The following is an 11,051-nucleotide window of genomic DNA, read 5'->3' as shown; positions in this document are numbered from 1 at the left end:
CAACTCATAATCACGGTTGTTTCGTTTCGTGATCTATACAAATTTAAGCAAGTCCATTAGAGACAAGCCAGCAGTAATGCAAATGAAAAGGGCATTTATGATCAGTTTCATTCATCAATGCATGTTTGCATGCTTGCATATGAACACAGTTCACCACTCTTTAAGCAGTACCTGTTAAAAAGCATACACTCTTCTGTGTCTACATGAGAAAAAGGCTTTCCAAATGGCTTAAAACAAATATGGGTCCCCTATGTTTGCAGTTGGATACAACTCCATTAGGCTATCAGTTTTAATGCTTTCCAGCAATGCCTGATACTTCGAAAGATTCTCTTTGTGAAGCAACTAAAAGAAAACATCATCCTATAACCAGGATTAACAGCAAATGAAGCAGAATAACGTCTATTCCTGCATCACACTCTTCAAACGGAGATTAGGTAGAATCTTTGAACAGTAAGCGTGAGGAAAATTCGAAAAAACAAACGTTTTTCACATCTTCCAAGTATAGGCAACAGGACTCCGCACTTCGTGCTGCTTGTTACTCCAAGTAATCCAGCCAAATGCTGTAGTCTTCAGGTGTCCTCCATTCTTCGATGCAAATATAATGCTGTACTTCAGCTTCTGGCCTACGTGTTTGAATATTAGTTTTGCAGGCTTCACTGTCACACTAACATTTTCAGGGCCCCTTATCCTCACATTGTACACAGACCCAGCGGAGCCAACATTTGTTAACTCCCGGATGTACTTCACAACATTCCTTGATTTCTTCTTGAAGACCACTGAGAAAGATGGATAGTTGAGCTCGCCTGGGTTCGAGAAGCTCCTCGAGCAGGTGACGTTGGGTCTCTTCACAATCACTTGGATGTGTTGGATGGTGTAGTCTAAGGAGCAAAGGAAAGCAATGTAGTCCTCAGTTGTGATGTCATAGATAAGGCCTGGAGAGAGAGCCTTCCGGGGATCCACATGTCCGGCACCAAAGGCGAAAGGGGTGGCAACTGAACCTCCAGCAGAATCACGGAGGGGGGAATTGGTGTCGTCAATATTGTAAGCAGTAGTCATGAGAGCAGACCTGATGGCAGCCGGACTCCACTCAGGGTGTTTACCTTTAAGCAGCGCAGCAACCCCACTAATGTGTGGGCATGACATAGAAGTCCCTATATGCATTACAATTGATCACAAGTCATAACACAGACAAAAGTTTGAAAAGGGTCGCATTTATCAGGATGGCATTGTATATTTCATATTTAAAAGTACATTGCATACCGGACTCGATAGCTTCTAACTTGAATTGATATTTGCTTAATGTGCCTCTCTTCATGAGAGGGCTTCAGTATTCTTCTTGCTTAGTCTACTGCTGGAAGCTCCCTTGACAGGTAGCTTCTTTCATCATTATGTGAGGCACTGATAGAATATGCAGTGTCTCATAACATCTGTAATTTAGTAGGGTTATCCCTTATCCGTCCTCTGGTCCTGATACATCCTGTTCTCATTCACATTTAAATTTTGAGTTCGTATCTTAGGCTAAGGATTTTTTATTCGATCTAGTTTGGATATAGACCAGTAATGATCTAAGTAGATAGCAGGTTGGGATCAATGAAGATGAATATGGAGGAAGAGAGTTTGAACTGAATCTGTCAAGGATATCAGAAGTCATTTTCTGAGGATTAGCATACAGGAGGAAGTTGTTAGCCAATTACAGTAATCAAGACTAATTGTAACAGATTTTGAAACAATTATAAGATTAAAAAGTCAAGTAAACTTCAGAAACGGATGTTAAATTCCGTGATGCACGTTTTGCACCACAGAAGGTTGTGAATAGCTGCTACATCATCCATCTCAGAGAGGGATGACTGTCATTAATCTCTAGACTTGCTATGTTTGGCATCAAATGTGACCCTGTTTGGATTCTCCAGATGAACGACAGCCATCCATCTCCAAGATGGATGACGTGGTAATCATCCAGGGTCCTCTGCGGTGCAGAACGCATACCGCTGTGGATCCAAACTACTCATTCATTTATTTCTGCCACACCATTACTCATCTATTTTTCAGCCTTGCACAACTTTACACCAGGCTAGCAGATGGTTTAATTCAAACCTCTCAACCTTGATGATCCCCAATCTATGATGGATAAAAACAATAAGGAGCAATACTGCTTGCTATTTAAGGAAAGAAGCATTCACAGTTTAACTGAATGGCAACCTGCTAATATAAGATGTTGGAAGGATCTTTAAAGAGTGATTGGCTCATACTAGAATGTAAGGGGACGAGAGTTATCTGCAAAGCCAATTAACAAGTGATAGGCTTGTGACGTTCCGATATAGGTGGGAATGTCATAGCTTCACTCATTTCCAAATCATAGGCTTGTAAAAATTCCTATATGGGCTGGAATAGCAAAGCTTTTAAAAAAAAAAAAATGTCCAAGCCACAGTTGATGTTACTTAAAGGTAAAGAGGAGATTTCCATCAAGCAATGGACATATCTATTAGAAGACCTAAAGGACAATAACATTTTTCTACAGATGACGATGAAGAGAGGACTTTGAGGATAACAGGTCAAAAGCCACAAGATTCTGATATTTACAGTTGCTTGCGTTCGAAGCATTGCCTACTACTCTTCCATTATCTCTTCTTCTCTGAATCACACAATATAAGCAGCATTTCTCATATTGTATGACACAGTGAAATCGGTGAATGGTACAAGAATAATAAATAGACAGAAGGTAAAAGTGGCAAACAAAAGCATTGGACAATACTAAAAAAGTAACTGGAATATTTTTATACACAAAGAAAGTGCATACTAGTTCTTCAATCTGGCTTCGAAGAAAGATGAGAAATTTTCCCAAGATCCCAAAAGCTCTAGCTTTCTGATATTTTAAAGTTAAGGTATTATGAGATTTACATACTTTAAACAACTTTCTTTTTGACATTAAACAACTCTCTTTTTAAACAACTTTCTTTGATACCCATAACCGTGAGTAAAGTTGGTCAGGAGAATCTTACTTTATATATTGATTGACCGGAACTTTGCATTAAGATGGAGTCGATTATAAACACAACTAGAAGTTGAGAAGATGATCAGGGACTGAGCATAGATTCTTATGACAATTTTCTAAGACAAAATTCACTCCATACAATCATGGCTAAGTTTTAAACCACAGTTACATCCATAACAAAGAGACCATGTCATCAGCCTTAGATTGGTTGGTAGCCAAGAAGCCTAATTTATTTGATATGACCGAACAAAATAGACTGGAACCAATCAAAACTAGAAATATTGAATTGAAACAAATTATAATGAAATTAACAAAGATTGAAGAGAAAACATCACGTATGCTAATCGATAGTTTTTTTTTTTTTTTTTTTAATAATAATCGAATTGATAACGTCCAAAATCAAAGAGCACAGATTCTGAAAGTGAGTGAATATACCAGACATAATGTTGAAGGCTGTTCTACGGCCATCCTTGCCCAAGCCGGTCGGCCCAACCGCCCCGGACCAGCCGGCCAAGATGTTGACCCCTGGCCCAATGAAGTCCGGCTTCAGTATCTCCGGCACCACCGTGTTCGGGCCACGGGAGCTGAATGCCGCCACCACCGGTGACGGCCGCACCCCGAGCACCGTCCCGCCGAAGCTCAGCACCCCTCTCGGCCGAGGATCACTCTTCACGTAGTCCCTTATCTTATCCCCCACCGTTTTCCCCACCGCCACCGCCGGCAGTAGGTGGCTGTCCGCTACCAACTCCTCCCCGTTCGCGGCCGTGTTGGCCAGTATCATCCCCGCACCTCCTGCCGCCTTCACCACCTCCCCCTTCTCCACACGTGCGGTTATCCCCCGGTCACAGAAGACCAACTTCCCTCGCACGTGCGACGAGTCCAGTGTGCCCGCTAGGCAGAGCTTGCTCGAGTTGTCCTTCCCCCCGCCGTAGATTATAGGAGTCAATCTCTTTCCCATGCCCTTGCCGCTGTACAGCGATACGCCGGTGTACCGTGCCCCGGAGCCGAGGCGGGCGAACGCCGGGAAGTCGCGGTCCAGGGTTCCGGCGCCGACGGTGGCTATCCAGGGGGCGGCGTTCGCCAGGGTGGCGGCGTCGGGGCCGCTGTTGCCGGCGGAGCATGCGACGAAGACACCGCGCTGGACGGCGGCGAAGGCACCGACGGCGATGGTGTCGCGGAAGTAGGGGGAGGCGCCTCCGCCGATGGAGAGGGAGAGGATGTCGACGCCATCATTAAGGGCGGCGTCGATGCCGGCGAGGATGTCGGAGCCGAAGCACCCGGAGGCCCAGCAGACCTTGTAGGCGGCAACGCGGGCGCCGGTGGCCATCCCTCGAGCAGTGCCGGCGGCGTAGCCGAAGAGGCTGGCGTTGGCCACGGGGAAGCCGGCGGCGGTGGAGGCCGTGTGGGTCCCGTGGCCGTCGCGGTCGCGGGCGGAGGCATACTCTATAAGCCGCCCGCGGGAGCGGCCGTCCTCTGCTGCGACGCCGGCATGGAATCCCCTGGAGAAGCTCCGGGCGCCGACAAGCTTGCGGTTGCAGACGGAAGGGGAGAAGTCGACGCCGGCCTCGCAGGCACCGCGCCAGCGGGAGGGGACGGGGGGGAGGGAAGCGACGGCGGAGGAGGAGAAGCTGGGGCTCTCGGGCCAGACGCCGGTGTCGAGGACGCCGACGACGACATCCTGGGAGGCGGTCTCGACGTCCTGGATGGGGCGGGCGGCGGGGGGTGCGAGTCCGAGGAACTGGGGGGAACGTGTGGTGGTGAGGGGGAGGCGGGGGTCGGGGTGGAGGTGGAGGACGGCGGGGTGGTGGCGGAGGAGGGGTAGGTGGTCGGGTAGGAGATGGGCGGCGAAGCCGTGGGCAGCAGCGGAGTAGGAGTAGAGGAGGTGGCGGTCGGGGTCGATGGCGAGGGACTGGAGGTGGGCCCGATACCAGTGGGCGTGGGTCGGGTGCACCGCCGGCCTGTGAGCCGGGTCCATGTACACGATGTATGTCTGGTTACCTTCCACATGTGCAGCCGAAGAAGAGAACAACAACAAGACCAACACTAGTGGGATTAGATCCAGAAGAACAGACTTCAAAATAGAGAAGGCCATGGTTGGAAGAGGAGGAGAAGAGAGAGTATCAGAAGGTCTAGTTAAAGAAGAACCATAGTCCTCACTGGAAAGGCTGTGAGATCTTGAGTGGTAGTAGTAATAGAAGAAGATGAGAGGGAGTGGTATGGGTTTTAAAGAGAGAGATGGTGGCTTTTTGTTAAGAGAGAGAGAGAGAGAGAAGGTGGAGATGAAATGAGTGTTTCTTGGAGTGAGGATGGGTCTTTAGAACTTAAAAAAGAAGAGCATGGGATCCTTAGGGTGCACGATGAGTAGTGTGTAAAAGATGAGATTAAACTTATTCTGGTGGAAGATTAGGGGGAATATTTTTATAGAGAGGGGAGTGTGGAGTGGAGGGAAATGCGAGATAAGGAAAGGAGAGTGGGATTGTCAAAGGGAGGAAAGCAATTGGTCCCTGGGAGGGTCTCTTTTGCTGTTTTTAGGGGAGAGAAAGGGGGAGGAGAAAGGTGATACTTCTTCTCTGAGCTTTCTGCTCTGCCTCTGCCTCGCCCTACATGGAGACTGTGAGCAGTCTCAGACTTTCAGGAAAAGAGTCCATGTTTGAATGGAAACGGATATAAAAATGAAGGCAGCAGGGCTGACCTCGGACAGACCATTGTTGGGTTTCAAATCGAGGAATGGCTTTGAGAGCCCTGCGATTTGGTATGTTTACTAAAACGCCACTTAATTCTGAACAGTTGGTAACGCATCAACGGCAAGCCAGGTAGCGGGAAATTCTTACAACTTGGGTTTGAAGATTGATTTTGACGAATCCAAAGACATTTGGACTCGGACTCCAACAGGGGATAATGAATGGCTTGATCTTTCTCGTATGATGCTTTATTCAGAGTCCACAATTTGACCTTCTCCTCCTATCTTGAGACTAGTGATTTTTTTAAAATATTAAATATTTAAAAAAAGGAATTCATTTATACTATAATTATGCAGATTTAAAATTTTTGAAGTTGCAACACTCAACAATCAAAACCAAAAGTAAAGCTCAGATTTTTTTTTTTTTTTTTTTGCAGAAAATGCAGAGAGGTTTAGACCTTCCCAGTGGAGAGAATTTTTTTAGCTGACAAAGCTTAGATTTATGTTTCAAAATTTATATCAAAGCCCCTTCATTTAATTTTAGAGTTTCATTCTATACCTGGAGAACACGTGGAATGAAGGAAAAGTATTGTTTGATGTCTCCTTGGCCTAGGTCATCACTAGCATATTTTAATATTTAAATTTACCCAGTGCTATCTATTAACACTTGTTCATGGTCAAATTGGATTGGATTCCGCTGGATCTTGTTTCTCAAAAGCAGTGGATTTTTTTTTTTTTACCAAAAAAATAAAGCAGTGGTTTTTAGTCAGCTGATGAACGAGAGCTTCATTTTGCTTCATTGCAGATATTGAATGGACCAACTGCTACATTAAGCATAATTGCATATGGAGCTGGGTATGGATCGGATTGAGAGAAAAATTTTATTCGATCAAATTTAATCGGATTGAAAAAAATTCAATCCGCTGCCAATCGTTTATCATATATAAACCGTTTGAAATCGAAGTGAATGGTTTGTAGTGGATTCGGATGGATTGTATCGGTTGGAGCTTCAATATTGATCAATATTGATTTTAAGTTCAATATTGATCCATTTAAATTTTTTTTTATCAATTTAATGTAAAAAAAACTTAAATCTTTAGAATGAAGTCTAAACAAAATATTGAAGTCTAAACGATACCATTCAAAATGAAAATAAATTTGTAAAATACTACATTGATTGGATTCAATTTCATACGAATTAAAAATATAAAAATCGAATCCGATTGTAAATAATCGATTTTCTATAAATCTCAATTCGATTTTATTCGATTTATGTTTCTTAACCAATTAAAATTATTGTTTATTAGATCGGATTGGGTAGATTTTTTTGGCTTCGATTATCTGCTCAGTCCTGATTGCATGGATCAATTAGTACAGTATAACTTACTGAAGTACTATTCATCAGAGTGAAAGGAATTAATAAGGCGCTCCTCAAAGCAAGCTACTGGGGCAATCATTCTGTGCACTTTGAGACATGCAATCCTTAAAAGTCTGATTTATTTTATACAAATTTTTTAATACCATTTTATTCATTTTTTTTAATGCCATGTCAAAGAATCTGCAACTTTTATAGCGATCAACATGTAAAATAAGTGAACAACATCTACCATGCACCTGCCAGTAAAAATGGTCTAAAAGATGGCATTATTTTTGATGGGACTGACTCTCTATGGACCCAAGCTAGATCATGCCAAATCTAGACGCACTTATCTATGCCCATGTGTTTATTTTGGAAGATTGACTTTTTTTTTTAAGGAAAAAAAAAATTAGGTGTCAATATAGCATTAGAGAACCAGATTAAGTTGGATCCAATCTAAGCTGATCATAGGATAAATTAGGGTGATCGAGCGTACATTTATGAACCTGATCTAGCTTAAATTTGGATTTGACAGTTTTTTATTAAATTTATTAATTAATTTTTAAAGCTGCATTTTGATGATTTTTTTTTTGAGAAAATGGAAAAACTTAGCTAATGAAATAATGGATTTTTGGGTCTTAATGCATCCAAACCCTACCCATACATCAGGAATCTTAGAGAATTCTTTTCCATCCTGAGTTTGACTTAAAATGATTCTTCAATAAATAAATTATTGGTCAAATTTTTGATATGAACCTCTAGATATATGGTTTTGGATTGAAAGTTAGTGAAACTGAAGGTTACATTTTCGAACTAACGAGATTATTTTATTTTAGTATAAACGGGTGATCACATCATTAGTGTGAGTACAATTTATAAAATTAGAAAATAAAAAATCTTGCACGACCTATAGGCAAGTCTTACCTTATTATCAGATTCTATCTCCAATGTGCTCAATAATGTAAGTTACAACTTAATTTATCGTACTGTTCATCTTTCAAAAGATATGCCAAACAGATATTATGATAAAGTCACGAAGGAAAATTCAGATGTCAAAAGGAGCGGATGGGCCTGGCAACGATATATATTTTGTATAACGAGCTCTCCTATCTTTTGTAAAGGGCTATAGTTTAATTGCTCTTCTTTGCTGATTTACAAGTACGTTGGTGGTATTTTTTTCAAATAAGTTGACATAGATAATTCTATTAATAATTGTATAAGATAATTTGTGATGCTCCAATGTAAGATTGGTTGATTTCTCTTATTAAAAAAAAAAAAAAAAGATAACTTTGTTTCCACTAGAGATAGGGATAACAATTCAACTTACTAACTAAATCTACAACTAATCACAAAAAGAAACTCCCAATCTAGCATAAACAAGTTTGGATTGTGAATGACCCAATTTACCAACAAATTTATTTAATAGACTGGATATATATTCCCAGTCTTTATCCACCTACAAATATTTTCATCTATTTTAAAAATTAGATCAAGATAGAATGGTGTCAACCTAGGCCACTTAATTAGCTAATCCACTTATGACTCATGTTAAATGTTTTTGCTATAGATTTATGTTGGATTAACAAGCCATCACAACCCCAACTCGACCTAATCTATTTATTAAATTATATAATCTATTTAATATATATGTCAAGTTTATATCATCATGCTTTTATTAATGTAGCCTAATCCAATTTGGTCCATTGCCACCCTTGGTCCTAAAGCCTAGAGCTTCAAGGCGAAGTCTTTCATAATTTAGGTCCAAAGGTTGGGGTAATTGGGCAATTGCAAGCGCCGAGTAAGGGGCCGGCCATCCCGGAAGTCTAAACCACATTTGTTAACACGGATCTCAACGAGAGCGGTGCACCATGCCACACTAAAATATGGCACAGACCTCCAAAATTTTTAATTTTTTTAATCTCTCCTCCCCCTAATAAGAAAGAAAAACCTTATCTATTTCAACTGCATTAATTGGCAAAATGTAATCTATCCCTTGCTTCAATGAGTCAGAACGGCAACCGTCCAAGAGAGCTAAAATATGCACCACATTTAATGGGATTCCTATGAGACAATCCTCTTATTTTTGATTTTGAGTATTTGTATCACTTTATTCTTCTCCATTGTCTGAATCATATGCATTCCAACTCGTAAATCTAGATTGTATACCCAGTAAATACACGAATCCACATAAAAATACATGCATGTTCATTTTAAAAATATGCATTCATTATAAAAAATAATAACTGTGCCTTCCACTCCAAATGGTTAGAGTATATCTGTAGGGAAGAAGGCAGAAGTATCTCAAAGTTTTATGATTTCAGCATTCTATTAAAAATAAAATAAAATAATACAGATCTTTAAAAAGGTCGGGAGTAAAATATCTTTACACAATCTATAAGAAAAATTTATAATTTTTTTGTTGTTAAGGAATAATAAAAAATATTCAAATAATAAACAATAGTTACAACGTAATAATATTTTGAGGTGCTGGCAAAAAGCTCACCAAGCTCATGACCACTAATTTAACAGCTCTATAATCCACCAACTTATCATATAACATTGAATCCACATGTTGCAGTAATCATCCATTACCGTATAATTAGAAAATTATTTATGTGTAGCAGTGCCCTCGAAGAAAAAAGAAAAAAAAAATTTGTACTTTACCTTGAAAAGGAGAGCTTTTGTCATATTGCTTTCTATTAAAAGTAACAAACAATTTATGTAGATGTGTGTCATCTTGTATATGTAATTTTGGACAATTTAATTCTGTTGTGCATGAACTATTTCTCAAGATTATTTGTTATTTTATCATCATGTATTATATAACTTCTCTCTCGTATAATTCTGGTGCAGTACTAGTAATTTTGTTGCAAATTTTCTTTTTAACCTTCCATACACAAATATATCTCTCATGTCCCTTGTTCCAAATGAATCCTACATATATGACAACAATATAAAACTCAATCTCATCATGTTGGATTGAAATAACCTAACTTTTTTTCTAAAAATTCCCATTTAGAAACAAAATTGTGGGTTGCAATTGCTGTTCAATCATTACTTCTGAGTTCCGACAAATATCTACCATGAGATTGAATAGGAATTCCCATACCCTTGGAGCTTTTCCTTCTCAGCTTGTTTAAAACCAGAAAACTTCTATGTCGGATGCAAACAAAAATGGCTCAAGAACTATTTTCTGTAACTAATCGACAAGCTCATGAACACTGTCTTCACTAGAGATACAAATAACAACCATGCTGTTGGAATGAGCCTTTTTTTTTTTTTTTTTTCTTTTTTTCCTTCAACCAGCCATTTGAAATGCAACGGCTAGTAAGGATAACGTGGACCCAGTCCTCACTGCACAAATGCATTGCACGCCAAGTAAATATAATCATAAAAAGATGTGAGAAGCTTGGAAGGTTCCATCACGAATTCTTTTGGACAAAGAGATCATTTATTCTGCAGGTACGGCCACTAACAGTATAGAATGATCACACTACTCGAATGCCAGGTATGGTGCCAAGCCCTTTTGAGGTGGCCTCTACCATTCATTAGATGACGGGTTTAAGTGGAGGTTAGGCCTTTGCCACCCACATCCTCTCCTTAAATTCTTCTACGCCTTTTTGAAAGCTCGGGGTGGGATCCAAATGCCTCTTTATCTTCCTTTAGAGATGGATCCATCCAATGGCTTTCACTCCATGTGTTCATTTCTACCTGCTTCTGACCATGGGTCTTCTGCATTCATGCAGTCGTCCACTCGATCGATATCAATTGAGCACTACCAGTGAAACCAGTTAATGACATCCAAGTGTGTGATAGTTGATGTGGGACAATGGCTTTTATCATTATAATATCAAATGAGATCATAAAACAAAACATATTAAGTAGGTGGAGGTCCTCGAGGAGTCAAAAAATCTATATGATCATGGTTGGCTTCTAAGTAATGTTAATATCAAATAAGTCATGGTTGGCAGCTTATAATGGCTGCCAACAATGTTTATCCGCTCTTTTCTCAGAGCCAATGT

General features: G+C 40.5%; 1 protein-coding gene across 1 annotated transcript; it reads right to left on the bottom strand.

Annotated features, from left to right (window-relative positions):
- On the bottom strand, nucleotides 1-5,595 carry LOC105056721 (subtilisin-like protease SBT1.8). The gene is made up of 2 exons (XM_010939028.4): nucleotides 3,428-5,595; nucleotides 1-1,151 (listed from the first exon to the last, which is right to left on the bottom strand). The coding sequence occupies exons 1-2, from the start codon at nucleotides 5,082-5,084 to the stop codon at nucleotides 487-489; spliced, it is 2,322 nt and encodes a 773-aa protein (XP_010937330.2). The 5' UTR covers nucleotides 5,085-5,595; the 3' UTR covers nucleotides 1-486.
- Nucleotides 5,596-11,051: the final 5,456 nt, after the last annotated feature.

This window comes from Elaeis guineensis, chromosome 13 (genome assembly GCF_000442705.2).
Source record: "Elaeis guineensis isolate ETL-2024a chromosome 13, EG11, whole genome shotgun sequence".
Lineage (NCBI taxonomy): Eukaryota > Viridiplantae > Streptophyta > Magnoliopsida > Arecales > Arecaceae > Elaeis > Elaeis guineensis.
This window is presented reverse-complemented; position numbering and strand designations above follow the sequence as displayed.